Genomic DNA, 20,616 nt, shown 5'->3' with positions numbered 1-20,616 from the left:
GAATATTCCTAAGGTTTAATGAGCGGACCCAGAAGCAGTGTGACAGCTGGGCGGAAACTCGGTAAGTGTAATTGTGCTGCTTTAATTAAACTTGCTTCTGTTTGGAGCCCCCAAACCCTTGCGAACACCATTTTACAGCACACAAGTTTGGGTCCACATAGATTTAATAGGGGGTTTGGGGTCTGGGCTCAAGTTTGGGCTGGATTCTGGTTGACTTTTTTTTTTTTTTTCTCTCTCCCCTTTTCTGGGGGTTCATCCATCTGTGTTCATGATTCCAAAACGCCAGGCGGTTAAAGGGAACCTGTCACCAGTTTTTAGCCCTATAAGCTGTGGCCACCACCACCGGACTCTTATATACAGCATTCTAACATGCTGTATATAAGAGCCCAGGCCGCGGTGTAGAACGTAAAAAACACTTTATAATACCTAAACCGGTCGCCGCAGTGAATGTGGCTCAAATGGGCGTCTCCGTTTTACGGTGACAGCACCTTCTCTTTCGGCCATCTTTGTCCTCCTTCTGAAGCCTGTGTGCATGATGTGTCTACGTCATACACACTCGCCGGTCCCGCGCATGCGCACTACAATACTTTGATCTGCCCTGAGCAGGTCAGATCAAAGTGCGCCTGCTCAGGACCTGAATGCCGGTGAGTGTGTATGATGTCGGACGCGTCATACACCGCGGCTTCAGAAGGACGACTAAGGCGGCGACAAAGATAGTCACAGAGGCGGCACCGGAGGATGAGAACGCCCATTTGACCCACATCCACTGCAGCGACCGGTTTAGGTGAGTATTATAAAGTGTTTTTTATGTTCTACACAGCGGCCTGGACTCTTATATATAGAATGTTAGAATACTGTATATAAGAGCCCGGTGACCACAGCTTATAGGGCAAAAAACTGGTGACAGGTTTCCTTTAAAATTGACCCGGACATCGTTCAGATTCTTTCCTTTGCCAAAACATTTCATATTCTACAATGGAAATTAATGTGAAGACTGGAAAACTTGCCACAAGACGTGTGGGCATCTGAGTGCTTTGTAAGCGTTGTCACCTCACTAGCCTTTTATTCATTTACTGATGGATTTAGAAAATAAATAAATAAAAATAATTGCCCCCCCCCCAAAAAAAGGCTAAAATAAAAGTACCAAATAAAATGTGAACAAAACCCTTAAAGGGAGGGTCCAAAACTAATGTCGATTTGAAGCATACTGTTCCCCTGTTTATTCCAAGGTTTGTTGTTTTGGTTTTTTTTTCTTCTGATTTGATGACATCTTCTTTGAAGATCCCAAGTGCATGCTGGGATACTGAAATGGGGTGTCATTGGGAAGGGGCTGCGGTCGCTGTCGTAGCTTCTTACCCCACCTGACAGTGTCGTCTGTTTCAGTGGCCGAGGTGGTAATTGCTCTTCTGAGATGTGATGAGCCGGGAGGTGACAGCACCATCACTGCACATTGTAAAGGAGAGAACGTGGAGAGCAGGAGGAGCGCAGCGGCCCCCTACTGTTTCGGGGACAGGGCTTGTCTCTGCTCCTCCTGATCTCCGCGTTCTCTCCTTTACAATGTGCAGTGACGGTGCGGTCGTCTCCCGACTCATCACGACTCGGAGCTGACAAGGAAGCAAATGAAAATGGAAGTTTATAAAAAAAAAAAAAAGTCAAGCAGTTGGATAATCCAGCGAGGGACAGTGGGGACTTTTTCATGAAAATTGTATTGCAGTGACTACATTATTACATTGCATAGATATTTAAGATTAAATCCATGTTAGTTTCGGATCGACCCTGTTAGTATAAAAAGCACAGACATTTCCTGACGAGGATTTTACTTTTAAAAATTTTTTTCATAGCCTTATATTTTTTTATTCTTCCCATTAGACCAGTATTGCTGTTTTGATTTGTGTTGATACAAGTGTGATCAGAGAATATGTATACACTATATATACCTGTATATACCCACACTGACTGGAGATAACATGATTACATTTATCATTTCACAAATGAGATGCTGTACATCATACAGAGACGTCTTCTTTCTTGCAGGATCCCTCCCATCAATCCAGAGTCCACATCTCCATATCCCATACACTTGAATGAATAATCGACTGACGATGGACAAGGACAAGAGTGAGATCACCAAGAGGCTGATAAACTTCACCCTGGAGATGATCTACCTGCTGACCGGGGAGGTGAGCGGCTATATACTGACCCTTCACAGCTGCAGACAATTTTTGTTTTTAGGCTGGAGTCACACTTGTGTGTGACTTGTGCGAGTATCGTATCGCACTGCCCGGACCGGCCGCAGCTCTCATGACCGGAGCGGGTCAACATCATAGAAATAGATACAGCGGAGCCGCTCCTGGCAGAAGAGAAGCTGGTCCGGGCAGTGCGATCCGATACTCGCACGCGTCACATGCAAGTGTGCCTCCTGTCTTATTCCTCTTCTTGCAAGAGCCGTCTCCCAAGTTGTGACTAAAGATGGGGACAGACGTGAGATAAGTGTCAGATTAATGATCGTTCGGCTGACGTTGCTCTTTTACTCTGAAATGTTGGGAGGGAGCGGAGGAGGCGGAATCCAGAATTGTCCGCTGCAGAAGGAAAGGATCTGGCACTTGTCCTCCAACCCCCTCATCCATTTGTCCTCTGACTTAGTCGGTATACCGACTATCGGGAGCCACCGTGTACTTTGGAAGTTGACCAGTCTCGCAGACTTTTTTCTGTGTTTGGAGATTTTTCGGTCGGCTGTGTCTTTCTCGTGTTTGTAGGTGAAAAGTGAACCCCCATTAAGCCGTCCCTATTCTGCTGTAGGAAGTGATAATAGTGATGGTGGTTGTAGCTGCGCCACACAATTTACCAAAAGTTCTAATTTCTGTATTATTTCAATAACCATTTTAAATTACAAATTTAATAAAACCGACAATGGTACGGCTCCTCTACAAACACCATTGCTATTGTAGTTTTTGTACCTACATCAGCAGTGGGACGGGTTAATGGGCGATTCGATGATACCCAGTGCCTTTCAGGAGGCGAATGGGTGGAAGGAGGCAGATTATAATCTTGACGTGTCTGTGACGTCTCTCTCCATACACAGGATTATACAATAGTGAAGAAGGAGTCAGGTGATTGTGTGACTCCCGGCAGCCATGAGTCAGGAGGGTGGAGCAGGAGGCGGGGCCCCATCAGAGAGCCGCCCCTTAACTCACTGATACATGAGAGGAGCAATAAGAAGATCCTAGAAATCACCAACAAGATGATCGAGCTGCTGACCGGAGAGGTGGGACTGCAGGGACATTATACGGGACCGGCACTGGAGGATTCTGGGTAACGACGCTCTTCTTATGTTGTCAGGTTCCTGTAAGGTGTCAGGACGTCACCATCTATTTCTCCATGGAGGAGTGGGAGTATCTGGAAGGACACAAGGATCTGTACGAGGAGGTGATGATGAACGACCGGCCCCCGACATCACAGGGTAAGAGGAGACTTGTATACATTGGTGTTGGAAATTTTTCATCAAGCATCTATGTTGGGAAATCCCTCTGACAGGTGGCATTTAACATGTGTACAGCTGTGGGCAGAGCGCCACCTACAGGTGTTAGAGGCAGATAAAGGCTGAATAATTCAGCCTTCATCTGTAGCAAAAAATGCAGATCCGGCATGTGAGCCCGCATCAAAGGCAGGGAAACTACTCGGGACATACATAGCATATCATGGGTTGTTAAGGACACACAAATTACTCATTTTTTAGTAATTTTTTTTTTTTCTTGTTAACAATTTTTTTAATAAATAATTGCAAATCCTATCAACCTTAATTTACCCCGAATATGAAGTGCAATGTGTAACGAAAAAAAACAGTCTCTGAATTGCCTGGGTAAGTTGAAGCATTTCAGATTCATTATCTCCTAAAGTGATGAAATGTTTGGTCTGGTCAGTAAGGTGAAAACCGGCTGGGGGGGTGAAGGGGTTAAAACTGATGTGAACATAATCCCTAGTGTCATAGAAAACATCCAGCATCTGGAGGAGAAGAGAAGAACACACACTGTCCGATATATATCGTATACCCATGCCGTATACATCAGACAGCGGCCATATTTCCAGGTGCACAGACACAGCTTCACCACCCCACATTAGCGGCTGCGCTCCTGATCAGTGAATGGTCTCCTGTCCCCGCACCTCGCCATCCCGCGCTCTCTCTGTGCAGTCAGATATTTTTTGAATTAAAGTTTTTTTTTTTTTTTTTTTGTGTTTTTCCCCTCAAATTTAGAATATAAAATGCACCAAAATTTCCACCTCAGCAGCCCCCGTGTGTGATGAATTGTAACACCGCGAAGTACGAGTTTTCCCTGTGTAAAAGTCACATGTTAAATCACCCTCATCATTTCTATTAACCCTTTTGTAGACACAGCTATTATAATATATACATATTTTTTTGTAATCCAATTAGTTTTTATTAAACACACGGCAGATACAAAATCATACATGGTAAATGAAGATTACATTTGCCAACCGCCCGCACATGAGGGCTCCATACATTAGAATACTCCAAGACAATTCTGTTACAATTCCTCTGCCTTAAGGCTGCTTTACACGCAGCGATATCTCTACCGATGTCGCTCGTGAAAGCACCCGCCCCCGTCGTTTGTGCGTCACGTGCAAAACGCTGCCCGTGGTGCACAATATCGCTAGGCCCTGTCACACGTACTTGCCTTCCTAGCGACGTCGCTGTGGCCGGCGAACAGCCTCTTTTCCAAGTGGGCTGTTCGTGCGGCGTCACAGCGACGTCACACAGCAAGCACCCAATAGAAGCAGAGGGGCGGAGAGCAGCCGTATGAAAGTCACTCCCACCTCGTTGACGGAGGATGCAGGTACGGTGTAGTTCATCGTTCCCGGGGTGTCACACGTAGCGATGTGCGCTGCCTCAGGAACGACGAACAACCTGCGTCCAAAATCAGCAACGACATTTGGGAAATGGACGACGTGTCAACAATCAACGATTTGGTGAGTATTTTGCATCGTTAGCGGTCGTTCGTACGTGTCACACGCAACAACGTCGCTAACGAGGCCGGAAGTGCATCACGAATTCCGTGACCCCAACAACATCTCGTTAGCGATGTTGTTGCGTGTAAAGCCCCCTTTACACTTTAACCACACAACAACATGAGGAAGGGGGGGGGAGAAGGCAGGGTTGAGAGGGGGGGTTAGTAAGGGTAAAGGGTTAGATGCCTGCCTGCATTTCCAACCCCAGCCCACCAGCCGGGGCCATCAACTCCTCCTAGACCTCCCTCATAACCTGCTGCCCTAGTCAGGGTCTCAATGCTTTAGCCCCCTGGCAAGCTGAGCCAGGGCTATAATTCCATCAGCTCTATCTCATCTAGGTGCTCTTTGCCCGGGGGATAGTTGTGTATTAGGTGTTGCATGGCTGGATGACAGCCAGGGTTCCCATATTGTAAGAATTCTAGTTTTTGTTTTAGGGAGTGGGCAAGGCAGTATTCATATTGGCATTGTTGGTCGATCCTACTATATAACTCCGCTCCGGAGGGAGCTTCAGTGGCCTTCCACGAATGGCTCAGACACTGTCTGGCAGCTATTAGAATTTTCACAATCAGTCCCCTAAAATTCTGCGGGTACGAGTCTATGCCCAAGTTCAGAACTGCCAGCCCTGGGTTGGGGTTGGTGTGCACACCTGTCATTTCACTAATGAGCCTGAAAACTGCTATCCAAAAAGATTGGATCCTCGGACAGTGCCACCAACGGTGTCCCAGTGATCCCCTCTGGAGGCAGCCCTTCCAACAGAGCGGTGAGTAGTTGGGAATGTAATGCACCAATTTTGCCGGCGTAAGGAACCAACGTAGATGCACCTTTTTCAGCTGTTCCAAATTCTTAATGCATTTGGAGGATCTTTGCACCCACTGTGTCGCGGTATGCCACGCCGAGGGGGAGGTGTTAATGTCTAAATCTGATTCCCATTTAGTCATGTATGGGAGCTTTCTTTATCGTTCCTATGGGAGACCCAGACCATGGGTGTATAGCTACTGCCCCCGGAGGACACACAAAGTTACTACACTCAAAAACGTGTAGCTCCTCCCTCCTAGCATATACACCCCCTGCTAGCCAGATCTAGCCAGTTTCTTGCTTTGTGTCAGGAGGATCCACACACACACATGCATCCTTTTTTTTGATTTTTCATTTTTTCTAAAGATTTGGAAGAAAAGCGGGTCCACTGGACTCCCGGCATGTCCCTTCACACTCCCCTGGCGGCAGTGCTGTTAAGGTTGACTTCAGGGCAGGAGCCCTTCATGCCACGCTCCTTCAACATCCCTTAGGGGCTCTGATTTGAAGTGGGAGCCAACTCGGTTCTCACTGCCTTGCAGGAGACCGGCCTCCATCCGCAGCCCTTGTGCAGGACCCTGCTGGACGGAGCACTGACCCCCACCCCACAGGGAATGGACCCTGCATCTCAAAGCTAAGTATAGAGACGCTTATTCAGAGGGTCTTTTCTGCAATGTGGGGCACTTTTATTGGGGGGGACAGTGATTGCTTGATAATGCTGCTTTGTTTACTGTGTTTCCGGCCGGTTCCACAGTTTTTACTGAGAACCGCGCCGACGATGCCTGATTTTCGGCCGCATGCATAACTCTAGGCCCCGGCTTCAGCCGCGGCCTAGTTTCGTTTCGTTCCCCTGCATGTCAGGCATGCAGGGGGACGCTGCAGAGCCGCCCGCCGGCCGCTCTGCACAGGGGAGGACGCTCCTCTTTGAGGAGATGATTCCCTCCCCTGTACATCTCCTTCGCCCTCCGATTCCCGCTCCTGGGTTAACCCCCCCCTCACTCTGGCGCCATTTTCTCAGCGTCTTAGACACTGGTCGGCGCTGGCTGCTCTGCAGCAGAGGGAGGGAATACTAGCTGAGGGTCCAGGCTTGGAATCCGGAGGGCACTCATAATATGGCCTGATAAGTCACAACCTCTGGTTGTGCACTTTTTATACACTCTCAGGCATTCTGAAGGAGTTAATTCTTTATCATAGAATCTCCTCCTCAGCAGCATGTCTCACTCTAGCAGCAAAGCTCCAAGGCTGTACACTACATGTTCTGCATGTAACCTCATATTGCCTGAACCGGCACACTGTAATGGTTCTTAGGTGGGAGTCTCCCCAGGCTGAACCCCTGTCTTGGGTATTCTAGGCATTCTAGACAGAGCCCCCACCTCTGCAGCATGTCTCACAGAGCGAGCCTGCAGGCTGTTTTTATTATCCACTGCAGGTAGTCTCGTACGGCTGTACCGAGCTCCTAACCACTGTGGCCCCTCAGCATGGGGGCTCATTAATGGTCCCTCCAGCTGCCCCGGTTTCGGTGGCTGACCCCTGGGGGAATCCTATTTCCAGGGGTCGGCTGTCCCGGCATCTGCTGAGCATGCCAGCCCCCTTCTCAGGGCGTTCTCTGCTCGCTCGGCTAAGCTCACAAGGGACTCTCCTTCTGGGCTCAGACCCCGTTCTCCTGACAGGGAGACGTAGGGTCCCCTGTCCTCCCCGTCCCGCAGCTCCGATTACGAGCTGATTCACCGGACGAGGAAGATGTCTCTACCACGGACACGGACGCTACTTTATGTACATTGATCCGTCCGTAGGTGACGCAGATGCGAATGATGGCTTGCGTCCATTATTCCTGTGTCCGCCTGATCAGGGGAGTATTCCCCGCTGGCAGAAAGGCACAGTTTACCTTTAGCAGGTCAAGGAGTGTGTTACTTAACCACTCCAGTTTTCAGCCCGCTGCGTCCAAGCCCACAGCCTATCCTGCAGACCCCACAGCGGGGTTCTGCTGCCTGTCTCCCCCTCCCATCAGAGAGGGTAGCCACTCCGGTCTAGACTGCCCGGTTAGTTGTATCAGTGGCTGACGGCACCTCTATAGGATTCTACCGTACATTAATTTGTACTGGACCTCAATCCGCTCTCAGCTTCCCCGAAGCGTGTTTCTGAGGACTGTGTTTCCCCTGTCCACCAATGGTGGTCAAGAAGTGGGCTCATTCACTTCAGGTGGCTCAGCCCGGACCGTTATGTCAGTGGCTGATGGCTCCTCACTTAAGGTTCTGCGGTCCGCCCGGTTGTCCTTTGGGCCAAGTCGGTATGGGGACGGCAGGAGCTTCTTTCTCCTCAGCTTACAGCAGTGCGGTTTTTTTGTACCTTCTCTGCTTCTCTGGAGGAGATGCATTCTCTCACATGCCCAAAACGGTTCCCTGAACTTCCAGACTTCAGTCTTTTCATCCTCTGCCAGGTCTGCCATGCTGGACGCCGCACGGCGGTGGTCTGGGCTACCTTCCTCGCTATCCGCAGGCTCCTGTGGCTTCGGAATTGGAAGGCAGATGCCTCTATGGAGGTTCCTGGCTGGGCTCCCCCTTGGTGGGACCAGTTTCCCCGGAACCAAGCTAAGTGAAATTAAGGAGCTCTTGGCGGGGAGTGTTCTTCCTCGCCACAAACCTAAACCAGGGAACCTGTCCAGGGCAGGAATCAGTTGAGGTTTCGATGGTTTCCGTTCCTCCATCTGATCGTCCTCTAGCTCAGCCTAGGTTCATGGAACCAAATGGCTCGAAGCTGCGTCTTCAGAAGACCGCAGGAGATGCTGTCACTGAGTCAGCTTCCTCCGAGCTATTTAGCCACGCCAACAACCTCCTTGGTCGGTGGCAGGCTCTCTCCACTTGGCGACGTAGGGTTCTAACACGTCTCCGTTAAGTGGGGGCGAGATTATATCTCCCTTGGCTACAGGATGGACTTCTGTCCACCCGCCAAACAGATTTTTTCTGTCAACTCCTCCCGGCTCCAAGGCCGCCGCCTTCTCACAGGCTGTGGCATTTCTTGCTGGCCAATGGAGTAATTGTACCGCTTCCCGACTGGGAACGGTTCTGAGATTTTTGCTTAAATCTATTCCTAGTCCCCGAAGAGGGCGGTGCCTTCCGACCTGGATCCTTAGCTTTTCAAGCATAGCCAGGTGGGGCGTTTTCACAGGAGTCTCGGTTTTGTTCCGTGTGTTTTTCTCACCGGATCAATCAAGAGCCCAAGGAAATTCCTTAGCAGCCATCGGCATCAGAGCTGCCTATCGGCAGGAGTCAATCGCAGTTTCTCACCTGCGTTGACTACGTTTTGACAATCGGAGTGGTCCAATTCGTGGCTCTTCCCTTGGGATTAGCCAAGGCCCCTCAAGTATTATCATCCAGGCAGCTGTGATTACGGTCCTGCCCCCCTAGGGTTTGGCAGTGATCTTTTGCCCTGGTCAGCCTTCTTGTTGGGGCTTCATCCAGTGCTCACCCTTAGCAGAGTGCTTCGCTCACTCTCGCCACTCTGACCTATGCGGGTGGCTTGTCTTTCTGTCAAAGTCCACTCTGACTTCGAACCAGGGACGTCAATGGAAGCGGTTCCTTGCCCAGTTTCCCCTGCGTCCTCTGAGACTGGATGTTTTCCGCTGTACAAGCGAACTCAATCCTCCCACGGGGTGGTGGCTTCGCCACTGACCAGAGGCTCGTTTCAGTGGTGGCTTCGGCCACTCTGTCTCAGGGGCGCTCCTCTCTGGCTCGTCCCGGGTGATCCTCACCAGGATACTAGCCTATCCGCCTGGGGAGCAGGATATCTCCACCGTGGAGCGCAGGGCGCTTGGACTCTGTCCGAATCAGCCCTCTGGATCAATGTGCTGGAAATCACTGCTGTATTTCTGGCTCTCCAAGCCTTCACCATCTGTGGGCGGCTAGGCACACTCGAGTCCAGTCGGACAACGAGACAGCGTTTTCCTATTTCAGTTTCCAGGGCGGGACGCTCAGCCGCCTGGCAATCTTGGCGGCTCAACATTCTTCAGTGGACAAGGGACTCCTAGTCCACTGTATCCGCAGTCCACATCCTAGATGTGAAAACTACGAGGCAGGCTATTTCAGCTGTCCAACCGCGGTCCACAATCCCCCCTCTACCCCTTGTCCAGAGTCCTGCGCAGGATCGGTAAAGGGGGCCGTCGAGTCATTCTTCCAGACTGACTCAAGCGGGCTTGGTCCTCTGACCTGCTCCTTCTGTCCGTTGGGTTGCCATGGCATCTTCCGGACCGTTCAGACCTTTTCCCAAAAGGTCCGTTTTTCCCGTCAGAATTCTGGATCTCAGAATAACGGCATAGCTCTTGAGTCCTGGATCTTAGTGACTTCTGATATCCTTCCCGAAGTCATCTCTGCCTTGACTCGAGCTCCAAAGTGTCCTTTGACCTTTTTGGCCTAGCCGACCCTCCTGTCCCTTCCACAGTCCGGTCTACAGCTTGGACTATCCCTCATTAAGGGACAGGTCTCGGCCCTGTCAGTATGTGCCAGCGGCGTATCGTCCGGCTGGCTCCGGTGCGCTCCTTTAAGGGCGCATCTCACATCATTCCGCTTTTCCGGCGGCCTATGGAGACCTGGGACCTTAATCCGGTCCTCCCGGTTCCCGGAAACCCCCCTTTGTGCCTCTTGGGGAGGTTCCGTTGTTTCATCTTTCACAGAAAGGTACACCTTCTAGTGGCTATAATTTCCCGCCTGAGAGTTCTGGCTGCACTCTCTCGGAGTCGTCCCCCTTTTTTGGTCTTTTGCATCAAGACAAGGTGGTCTTCGTCCGACTCCGGACTTTTTTCCCTAGGTGGTTTCTGCCTCCACCTTATCCGGGGCAATTTTCCTGCCTTCCTTTTGTCCGGCTCCTGTTCATCGCTTGAGGAAGCGTTGCATATCCTGGATCTGGTGCGGGCGCTCCGGATCTATGTGTCTCGCACCGCCGTTATTAGGCGGTGCACCTCTCTAGTGCTGACTGGTCGTCAGCGTAATGGTCTCTCGGCATCTAAGCTGACCCTGATGTTGGCCTAGGTCGGCCATTTCCGAGACCTATGAGTGTACTCAGGTGCCTTCCCCGCTGGGGATCGGGGCACATTTGGTCAGACCTGTCGGCGCCTTTATTTTTGGGCTTTCAGGCACCAGGTTGCGGCTCAGTAGGTCTGTCAGACTGCAGCTCAAATTAGTCTGCATGCTTTTTCGAAGCACTCCCAAGGCATGCCCATGCTTTGGCAGACGTGGGCTTGGACAGACGCATTTTTCCGGCGTCTGTCGCCCATTTGTGAAGTTAGGTTTGCCTGCTTCTCAGTTGTCTGTTTATTCCCACCCATGGACTGCTTTGGAACGTCCCATGGTCTGGGTCTCCCATAGGAACGATAAAGAAAAAGAGAATTTTGTTTACTTACCGTAAATTCTTTTTCTTATAGTTCCGTCATGGGAGACCCAGCACCCTCCCTATGCCTGTTGGCAGGTTTCTTGTTCCGAGTGTCTTCACCGGCTGTTATTGTTGTAGACAGAGGTTCCGGTTCTTCCGGGTTTTACTCTGTCTCTTCTTGTGGGTGGATGTCCTCCTTCAGCTTTTGCACTAAACTGGCTAGATCTGGCTAGCAGGGGGTGTATATGCTAGGAGAGAGGAGCTACACGTTTTTGAGTGTAGTAACTTTGTGTGTCCTCCGGGGGCAGTAGCTATACACCCATGGTCTGGGTCTCCCATGACGGAACTATAAGAAAAAGAATTTACGGTAAGTAAACAAAATTCTCTTTTTTGCTCGTCAGAGGGGGTTGTTCAACCATTTGTAGGGTAAAGAAATTCCCGGTTGCCTCAATAGTTTTTTTTTTTTTTTTTAAACAATAGCGCCTTAACAGTGCGTAAGGTCGGGTTTGATCCCGGGGGGGGGGGGGGGGGGGGGAATTTCGTGCTTAGAAAAGATACTATATATATATATATATATATATATATATATATATATATATATATATATATATATATATATATATATATATATATATATATATATATATATATATATATATATATATATATATATATATATATATATATATATATATATATATATATATATATATATATATATATTTTTCCACGATGACTTGATCATCATACAGAACACTGCAGTAATGCGATATTAGTCTATTCTATAAAAACTGACTGTGAAATCTGGATGTACTAACACTTGAGACATGGAGGATTTTAATGGCCCCCAATTGCTGTGAACATCCATTAGTGACTTGTGATCTCATTGCAGAGGAAGGATGCCTCATGGGTGCGGAAGAAATGTCTCCAGAGTCCGCGCCATACAGTAAGTGTACTCCTCTGCCAAAAAGGGTACAGCGCAAGACAACAATAAGAGAAGTGTGTGATACACGGACATATCATCAGCCGGTCCTGTGTGCGTCACTGTGTGGTTGTGTCTCTCACAGATCAATGCAGGAGGAGGAGGAGGAGAAACCCACCAGAGAGAAGTCCACATCCTCTGTATCCCCAGGACCCACCAGAGAGCTGTCCCCGTCCTCTGTATCCCCAGGACCCACCAGAGAGCTGTCCCCGTCCTCTGTATCCCCAGGACCCACCAGAGAGAAGTCCCCGTCCTCTGTATCCCCAGAACCCACCAGAGAGCTGTCCCCGTCCTCTGTATCCCCAGGACCCACCAGAGAGCTGTCCCCGTCCTCTGTATCCCCAGGACCCACCAGAGAGCTGTCCCCGTCCTCTGTATCCCCAGGACCCACCAGAGAGCTGTCCCCGTCCTCTGTATCCCCAGGACCCACCAGAGAGAAGTCCCCGTCCTCTGTATCCCCAGAACCCACCAGAGAGCTGTCCCCGTCCTCTGTATCCCCAGGACCCACCAGAGAGCTGTCCCCGTCCTCTGTATCCCCAGGACCCACCAGAGAGAAGTCCCCGTCCTCTGTATCCCCAGAACCCACCGGAGAGCTGTCCCCGTCCTCTGTATCCCCAGGACCCACCAGAGAGAAGTCCCCGTCCTCTGAATCCACAGGACCCACCAGAGAGAAGTCCCCGTCCTCTGAATCCACAGGACCATGAGGAGAATCGCGATGTCCCGGAGGATCATCAGGTAGATGAAGCTGTACCAGATCTATGCAAGAGTTTGTGGATTTTGCTTTTTTGCTTTAGTTTGGCGGACGTTTTTGGTTTTGCTGTTTTCTCGCATTGATCTGTTTGTTAATTTTTACCTCTCATCTGCCATATTGTTCTCTACACTTACAGACTTCAATTCAGGAGGAAGAGCTGACTATTATTAAAGTGAAGGTGGAATCGGACGATGAGTGGATGATGCAGGAGACAAGCCCAGCAAATGTCAAATGTAGGTCATAATGTATAAGGTAATCTAATATATAAAGCTGTGTGTGTGTGTGTGTGTGTGTGTGTGTGTGTCCGCTAAAGGAATCCGCACCGTCGCATGTACAATCACAAAAATTTGCACAGACACCCCATGTGACTCAGGGAACGTCATAGACTATGTTTTGATAAGAAAATTTAACCCTTTACAGTTACTCTTCAAAAAACCTGCCTCCATTAAAGTGAATGGAGCTGGGAACTGATCTGTTATTATAGACTTCTATTATGACCAGGCTGATGTAATTCACATGACCTTACCTGTATACTCACTGTGTGGGGTTTTATGAGGTAATATATTGGCTGTTTTGACAGTTACCCTGGAGATTTATCAGGTGGTCTATAGCAACCAATCACAGCTCTGCTTGTATTCTGTTAGAGGTCAAGAAGCTCTGATTGGTTGCTATAGTCAACCAAGGACCTTGTTTATAATTATACAGATCTGTCAAAAATTCAGACTCCGCTGCACAATTGTCAGTTTTTCTGATTTTTCTCTTTATTTTTGAGTAAAATGTAAATTGTTGTTTTATTCTATAATCTACTGACGACGTCTCCGAATTTCTAAGCAGTAAATTTTGTATTTTCTGAAAATGAGAAATGGTGAAAATAACAGAAGAATGCACGGCTTTCACCCCTCAAATAATGCAAAGAAATCAAGGTCATAATCATTTACACACAACAATATAATAATGTTTTACCTCAGGAAGAGTCAGAAATCAATATTTTGTGGAGTAACCTGGATTATTAATCCCAGCTTTCCTGCGTCTTGGCCGCTTTCCTCCAGTCTTCACACTGCTTTTGGGTGACCTTATGCTGCTCCTGGTGCAGAAATGTAAGCAGTTCTTCTTTGTTTGATGGCTTGTCACTATCCATCTTCCTTACATTCCCGAGGTTTTCAATGGGGTTCAGGTCTGGAGGTTGGGCTGGCCATGACAGGGTTTTGATGTGGTGGTCCTTCATCCACACATTGATTGACCTAGCTGTGTGGCATGGCGCATTGTCCTGCTGGAAATAAAACAGTCCTCAGAGTTGGGGAACATTGCCTGCGCAGAAGAAAGCAGCTGTTTTTCCAGGATAACCTTGTATTGAGCTTGATTCATACGTCCTTCGCAAAGTTTAATCTGCCCAATTCCTAGAGTAAGGTAATATCTGACGTAAAACCACAAAATAATAGAAATTCAAGGTAGGATGACCAGAAAACCACATAGACTAAACCTCAAAATAAATATCTTTATTAATAATATTAATTTAAAATATAGACACCATATGTCTTCCAGACAACAATAAACAAATACAAAGTGAGTGAAGCTTAGTTGAAAAATAGAAAGGCGTGAGAGAATGAGTAATAGGGAATTAGTAGGTATAGGGTTTCAATGAACCTAAGCTATATCTCTATATAGCCCTTCCTACCAGCGGAGGGTGTCATAATGTTTAGGACCCCCCCGCTCCAGATGGCTGACCCTCACTGTCCCTATTTTCTACTGGCTTGTGTCCACCACCAACAACCAGGTGCAGAGTGTGTTAAAGACAAACTACATATAGTACACAATAGCGTTAAATGTAGGTTTTTTCACTGAATAAATATTCAATCTGAAAACTTGATATTTTGTTAGAAGGGAGCGACAGGGTCTGCCTTGCAGGCTCCTGCAGCTCCTCCCGACGCGTTTCCCCCCCTTCTAACGCAATGAAAGGGGGTTCATCAGGGGTAATAAGTAGAAGACACCTGTAAGAAAGACAGACATGTGTCACTATTCAAATTTAGGAATATACATGCTTCCTTGAACCAATGTGTGCAGTGAAGATGACTCACTTAAAAATGGTTAAAGCCAGTGACTCAATAAGTCTTCTGACCAGGAGAGGTGCGGCAAGTATTACTGTATCCTTTTTCACAAGATTCCCTATTACTCCATCAGGGTAAATGGACTCATAAGGGGGATTATGTCTTTGGACTTGCTGCAAAGCAAAAAGAGTGAAGAGGAAAAATTCCCTTAGGGCAACATACAGATTGTACAGAGTCACTATGTCAAGGGTAATAATAAACATATATAAAGAACCTGATTCCTCCTCAATGAGCCATGGCCCAACGGATATGTATTGGTCTCCAAATCACGTGGAAAGAAAACCTGCGATGTATAATCAACATATCCTCGTTAGAGCCATGATGGAGTGGGGGGCCATCCCCCCCCCCAAAAAAAAAAAAAACAAAACAAAAGGTAAATATATCTACCCTCTGCACCCAATGAGTCAAGGTAGGGGTTGTTCCAGCCCAATTCCTGGAGAATTTTCACCACAAGGTTCCTGTTTGTAAAAATAAAAAAATCTACATCATACCCCCATTAAGTATATCCACATGCGTTAATTCTTGAATATCACATATGGCATAGGATCACTATAGTACGGATGGTAATAAAAGATAAAAAATGCAATAAGAACCTGATTGTTCCTTAGTGGGCAAGGGTCCAACGGATGTATTAAATTCTCCAATTTAAATGAAGAGAGAGTCTGTAATGTATAATCAAGATTTCACCGTAGGAGTAATGATGGAGCAGAGGGCCATACCCCTAAAGGCAATTATATCTACCCTTAGACACCAGTATGTCAGGGTCAGAGTTGTTCCAGCCTGATTCTTGGAGAGTTTTCACCACACAGCTCACACAGCTCCTATGTGTGAAAAAGGGGGAGTTTCCATTATACCCCCATCTTACATATCAATCATGCATAAATCCTCAAATCACAGCAGATATACCTGCAAGCGAAAAAGATACCATCCGAGGAACATCCATGTAGTAACCTGCTGCAGTCAGCAATAAATGATAGGCCACCGATAGAAGGGAGAATATATGTCTGTAATGAAAAGGACTTCCTTATTAGTCCTAGGAATCAAAAGGGTGCTGGGGTCCCACCTGTTATAGGTCAGACCTACAAAAGCAGACTTAGTCAGTATCAATGGGGAGCCCCTTTACACATACAAAGCATTCGCCCCTCCTGGTTTAGGGGGGAAGGTACATACCCAAAGAAGTCCTCTAGGCCACTCCACCTGCAAAGACCCTGTCCGGGTCCCGAGTGCCGATACACATCTAAAACGCAGGGAGTGATGCTGGAAATCCAGTATGTTGCCTGTATCCTAGTGATGTCGGTGTCCTGCACATGGATCCACTAAGAAGGGGTATTTAAACTTGCCGCGTCCCGGAAGTTGGGGGCGGAGTCATCATCCCTTCCCTGCTCACTTTAAGAGTGACAGGAAAAGAGACCTATGGAGACACGAGATCTCCTGATGTTGTAAACGATCTCGCCCACTTCCTGTTTGTGTTATGATTGAAAGGAGAATGATCCTATCAGAACCGAGAGTGTGACTCCTCCTAGCATGATGGTAACGCCCACCTCTTGTTCCCAATCGGTTTTCGGCAGGGAAGGGGCTATGCAAACAGGACCTGCCCAGAAGTATGCGTCATATGATTGACGCTGTAGTGAATGACACTGCGTTAACGCCCACCTCCTATTCCCAGTCAGATTTAACAAGGAAGATGCTAATCGTCTTATGTAGATAAGGACGTGCCCTTAAGCATGCGTCATAGGAATGACGCTGCGTTAGACTAAACTGCTTATTTAACTGGATTGACTGACAAATATGAAACCACCACATATGTCTCACATTATGGAATGCCTATTGTAAGGTATACACAATACGACAAGCGGGGATACACATCATCCCTAATCAGATTAGGCATTCCACGATCGATTCAGACCACGGAGTGAGGCGGGTAATATCAATAATAGATCAAAAACGTGCTAAATGAAGCACAACAGTATTAGGGATTATTTTCCCGTTGGTAACGATTCTTGTCAGATATCCCCCATTTCATAGCTCCAATTCTAATAGGACCCTTGGTCTTGCCCTTTGGTGACCTACCACTGAGTGGAGATCCCCCCCCCCCTCCCCTTTTTGTTTTTTGTATTTATTTTATAAGTGTATATAGAGGCACCAATCCCTCACACACTACATATGGTCCAAGGAAATTTAAAAATAGTATATATATAACAAGAAACTCAAGGTGGGTATGGATGACCCACATAGAATTTAATATCACGGCTTTCTATCAGCTATAGCAACCCTTTTTCCATTAGATGAAGCTAACATAACTAATGTTTTCATTCAAGCCCCCCGGGGAGACTACACCCAGCAAAAAAATCCATCTTGCTTCACGTTGCAAGATGGTTCTGTCCCAGTCTCCTCCACGTACCGGTTTTTTAACCACCTCTATGACCTGAAAAGAGATGGTTCTAGTGTCGCCATTGTGGTACTCATTCACATGCCGTGAGATGGCCGTGTCCCTTTTGTGGCTGATGTCACCCAGGTGTTCTCCAATCCTCACTCGCAGCTGCCTCCTGGTTTTGCCAACATATCCCAGGGGGCAGCTGCAAGTACAGAGATAAACCACCCCTTGGGTCCTGCAATTAGCAAAGTCTCTGATCTTGAACACCCTGCCAGTCCCCAGATTGGAAAATTCTTTAGTCTGATTTATAAAGATGCAGTAACTGCATCTACCACATCTAAAGGTCCCCTGTGGTTTTCGGTCCAGCCAAGTCCCCTCCCCTCTTGGGGGTACGAAATGGCTGTGCGTGAGGTGATCCCTAATGGATTTCCCCCTCCTAAAGGTAACGCTTGGGTGTGGAGAGACATATTTACCAATATCCGGGTCTGATCTTAAAATGGGCCAATACTGTCTGAGTATCTCCATAACTCTAGGGTTTTGGTCATCAAATGTAGCCACTAGTCTTGTGGTCTCATTGTCACCCAGTTTTTCCTTTGGCCTGAGTAATTCCCTCCTTGACTGAGACTGCGCATGTTTGTACGCAGGTTCAATAACCCCTGGTGGATAACCCCTCTGCTGGAATCGTCTTTTCATCTCTTGTGCCCGACCTTCAAAATCACTAAGGGAGGAACAGTTTCTTCTTAGTCGAAGAAACTGTCCCTTAGGGATGCCTCTCCTGAGGGGTGCCGGATGGTAGCTCTCCCATCTCAGGAGACTGTTCGTAGCTCTAGGCTTTCTATAAATGGTTGTAGCTAAATTCCCTTCCAGGTCCCTAGTGATTTTCAAATCGAGAAACGCCAAGGAACTGAAGCTCATCTCGAAGGTGAATCTCAGACCGATGTTATTTGAGTTCAGTTTGTCCAAAAATTGCACAAACAATGACTCGCCCCCTGTCCAGAGGACGAGGATGTCATCTATATAACGCCCCCAAAATTGTATATGGGGGGAAAAGATGACATCCCCGTCCACGAACACGTGGGTATCCTCCCACCAGCCCAGGAACATATTGGCGTATGTGGGAGCACAAGGGCTCCCCATCGCCGTGCCCCTGAGCTGGTGGTATATCTTGCCATCAAAAGAGAAGTAGTTGTGTGTTAAAATGAAAAATAGCAAGCTGGAAATGAACCTGCTGTGCTCACGGCATTGGTTTCTGCGCGTGGACAGGAAGAATTGCACCGCCTCCATCCCTTTGTCGTGAGGAATACTACTGTAGAGCTGCTCTACATCAATAGATGCTAGTATGGTATCTGGTTCTAATACAATGCCCTCTAACTTGGATATAAGATCACTGGTGTCCCTTATGTATGAAGGCAAACTAGTAACAAAGGGGCGCAGGATCGTGTCCAAGTATATGCTGGAATTCTGGGCAATGGCGTCAATTCCTGAGACAATAGGGCGACCCCTCAGTGGGTGCAGCCCCTTGTGGATCTTAGGGATCGCATAAAATGTGGCACAAACAGGGAATTTCTGATACAGAAATTCAAATTCCCTATCAGAGATAAGTCTAGATTCCAGGGCTTCATTTAGGAGGGCTAGAAGTTCTCCCAGATATTCCCCTGTGGGGTCCCTGGCGAGAATTTCATATGTGGTTTTATCCGCTAAGATTCTCTTGCACATACCTGGGTAATCCACCGTATTCATTACCACCAGGTTCCCACCTTTATCAGATGGCTTGATGGTAATCTGTGTGTTTTTCTCCAAATCCGACAAGGCCCGCCATTCCTCCATAGTAAGGTTGGACTTAACCGATCTCAATCTAGGTTGAATGGCACGGAGATCATTTTCCACCAGTTTAGAAAAGATATCAAGGCTACTAAAGTCCATACTAGGTGGCATCTTTTTATTTTTGGGCTTAAGATTGGTAAAGGGTCCTAATCCTAGGTTCTCCCCACTCAGCTCACCCAAGCTGGATAGTAAACGAACATCTTCTAGCATCTCCAAGGGGATGCCCAAACGGGCACATTCAGCCTCATCACTGTGTGCGAAGAATTTTTTCCATTTTAGCTTTCTAAGAAACAATTCAATGTCCTTCACCCAGGTGAAGGGGTCAAACCTGACAGTTGGAACAAAGGAAAGTCCATAAACCAGGACTCGTCTCTCAATATGAGACAAATGGTAACTAGACAGATTAATAATCTGATTCTCTACATCAGAATGGAGATCTATTTTCTCCAAGTAGTTCTCTGATTTTGATGTCGTAGATTGTAGGGATCTCGTCCCCCTAAAAAATGAGTAGATACCCCTTGTTGTGGGCCTAAAGGGGTAGGTTGTCCAGGAGGAGACACCATAGGGGGAGTTACATAATCTATGGTTCTTTGTTGAACTACATTTTGATAGGGTGCTCCATAGGGCAATGGCAAACCAGATCTTCCAGAGGGTCGACCCCATTGTCTAAATCTATTACCCTGCCTATCCCAATTGTTAAATCTGCCCTGGTTATTCCTTCTCCCTCTACCCTTATTCAATTCAGGTCGTCCCTGGGATTCGAAATCAGAGCAGTCAGAGGATGAAATGTCAACCGGGGGGCCCGTAGCCCCAATAAGGGGTTCCTTCTGCTCAGAGAAGTCACCCAAGTCTCTTAGGAAATGTTTGTGTTTCCTAATCTTTAGGTTTTGTTGGTACTTATCTACTGAGACTTGCAACGATGTCTCTCTTGTTACAAACTCAGGGTCCCCCTTAAATTTAATTGCCTCTTCCCTTAAGTTCTGTAGAGTTTTTGAACTATTTTCCAGCGTGGTCTTCTCCTCCTCCAAGAGGATTGTCATTAACCTGATGGAGGAATTTGTGAGCTCTTCCTCCCACCTACCAATGAGTCTCTCGGTCCTCGACCGTTCTGCGGGAATCAAATTGATTCTTAGGCCACGGGGAACAATCCTTTGCTTTATATATCGTTCCAATGATTGCACTTCCCACCAAGATTTTATATTAAGTTTGTACACGTCTAGTAGTTCCGAGAAGAGATTCCTAATAGTACCCTTCCCGGTTCCCTGGCTATCTACCACCTTATCTGAAAACACCTCTTCAGCATCATCCAACCATCTGTTGGTATTGATTGGTCCTGATAGAAAACCTGCCATTTAATATTACGTAAAACCACAAAATAATAGAAATTCAAGGTAGGATGACC

The 20,616-nt window shown here is 47.5% G+C and overlaps 1 protein-coding gene across 1 annotated transcript in view; it reads left to right on the top strand.

Moving 5' to 3' along the window:
- LOC142316917 (uncharacterized) overlaps positions 1-20,616 on the top strand; it is a 30,591-nt gene that overhangs the window by 3,394 nt on the left and 6,581 nt on the right. Inside the window, exons 2-7 of the mRNA XM_075352695.1 lie at positions 2,035-2,180; positions 3,083-3,265; positions 3,340-3,460; positions 12,071-12,124; positions 12,246-12,895; positions 13,048-13,144. Of these exons, the coding sequence (XP_075208810.1) occupies positions 2,085-2,180; positions 3,083-3,265; positions 3,340-3,460; positions 12,071-12,124; positions 12,246-12,895; positions 13,048-13,144 (1,201 nt within the window). The 5' untranslated portion in view covers positions 2,035-2,084. The remainder of the gene's footprint in view (positions 1-2,034; positions 2,181-3,082; positions 3,266-3,339; positions 3,461-12,070; positions 12,125-12,245; positions 12,896-13,047; positions 13,145-20,616) is intronic.

The sequence above is a fragment of the Anomaloglossus baeobatrachus genome, chromosome 6 (assembly GCF_048569485.1).
Source record: "Anomaloglossus baeobatrachus isolate aAnoBae1 chromosome 6, aAnoBae1.hap1, whole genome shotgun sequence".
Taxonomy (NCBI): domain Eukaryota; kingdom Metazoa; phylum Chordata; class Amphibia; order Anura; family Aromobatidae; genus Anomaloglossus; species Anomaloglossus baeobatrachus.
The sequence above is the reverse complement of the archived record's forward strand: the minus strand, read 5'-3'. Positions and strand labels throughout refer to the sequence as shown.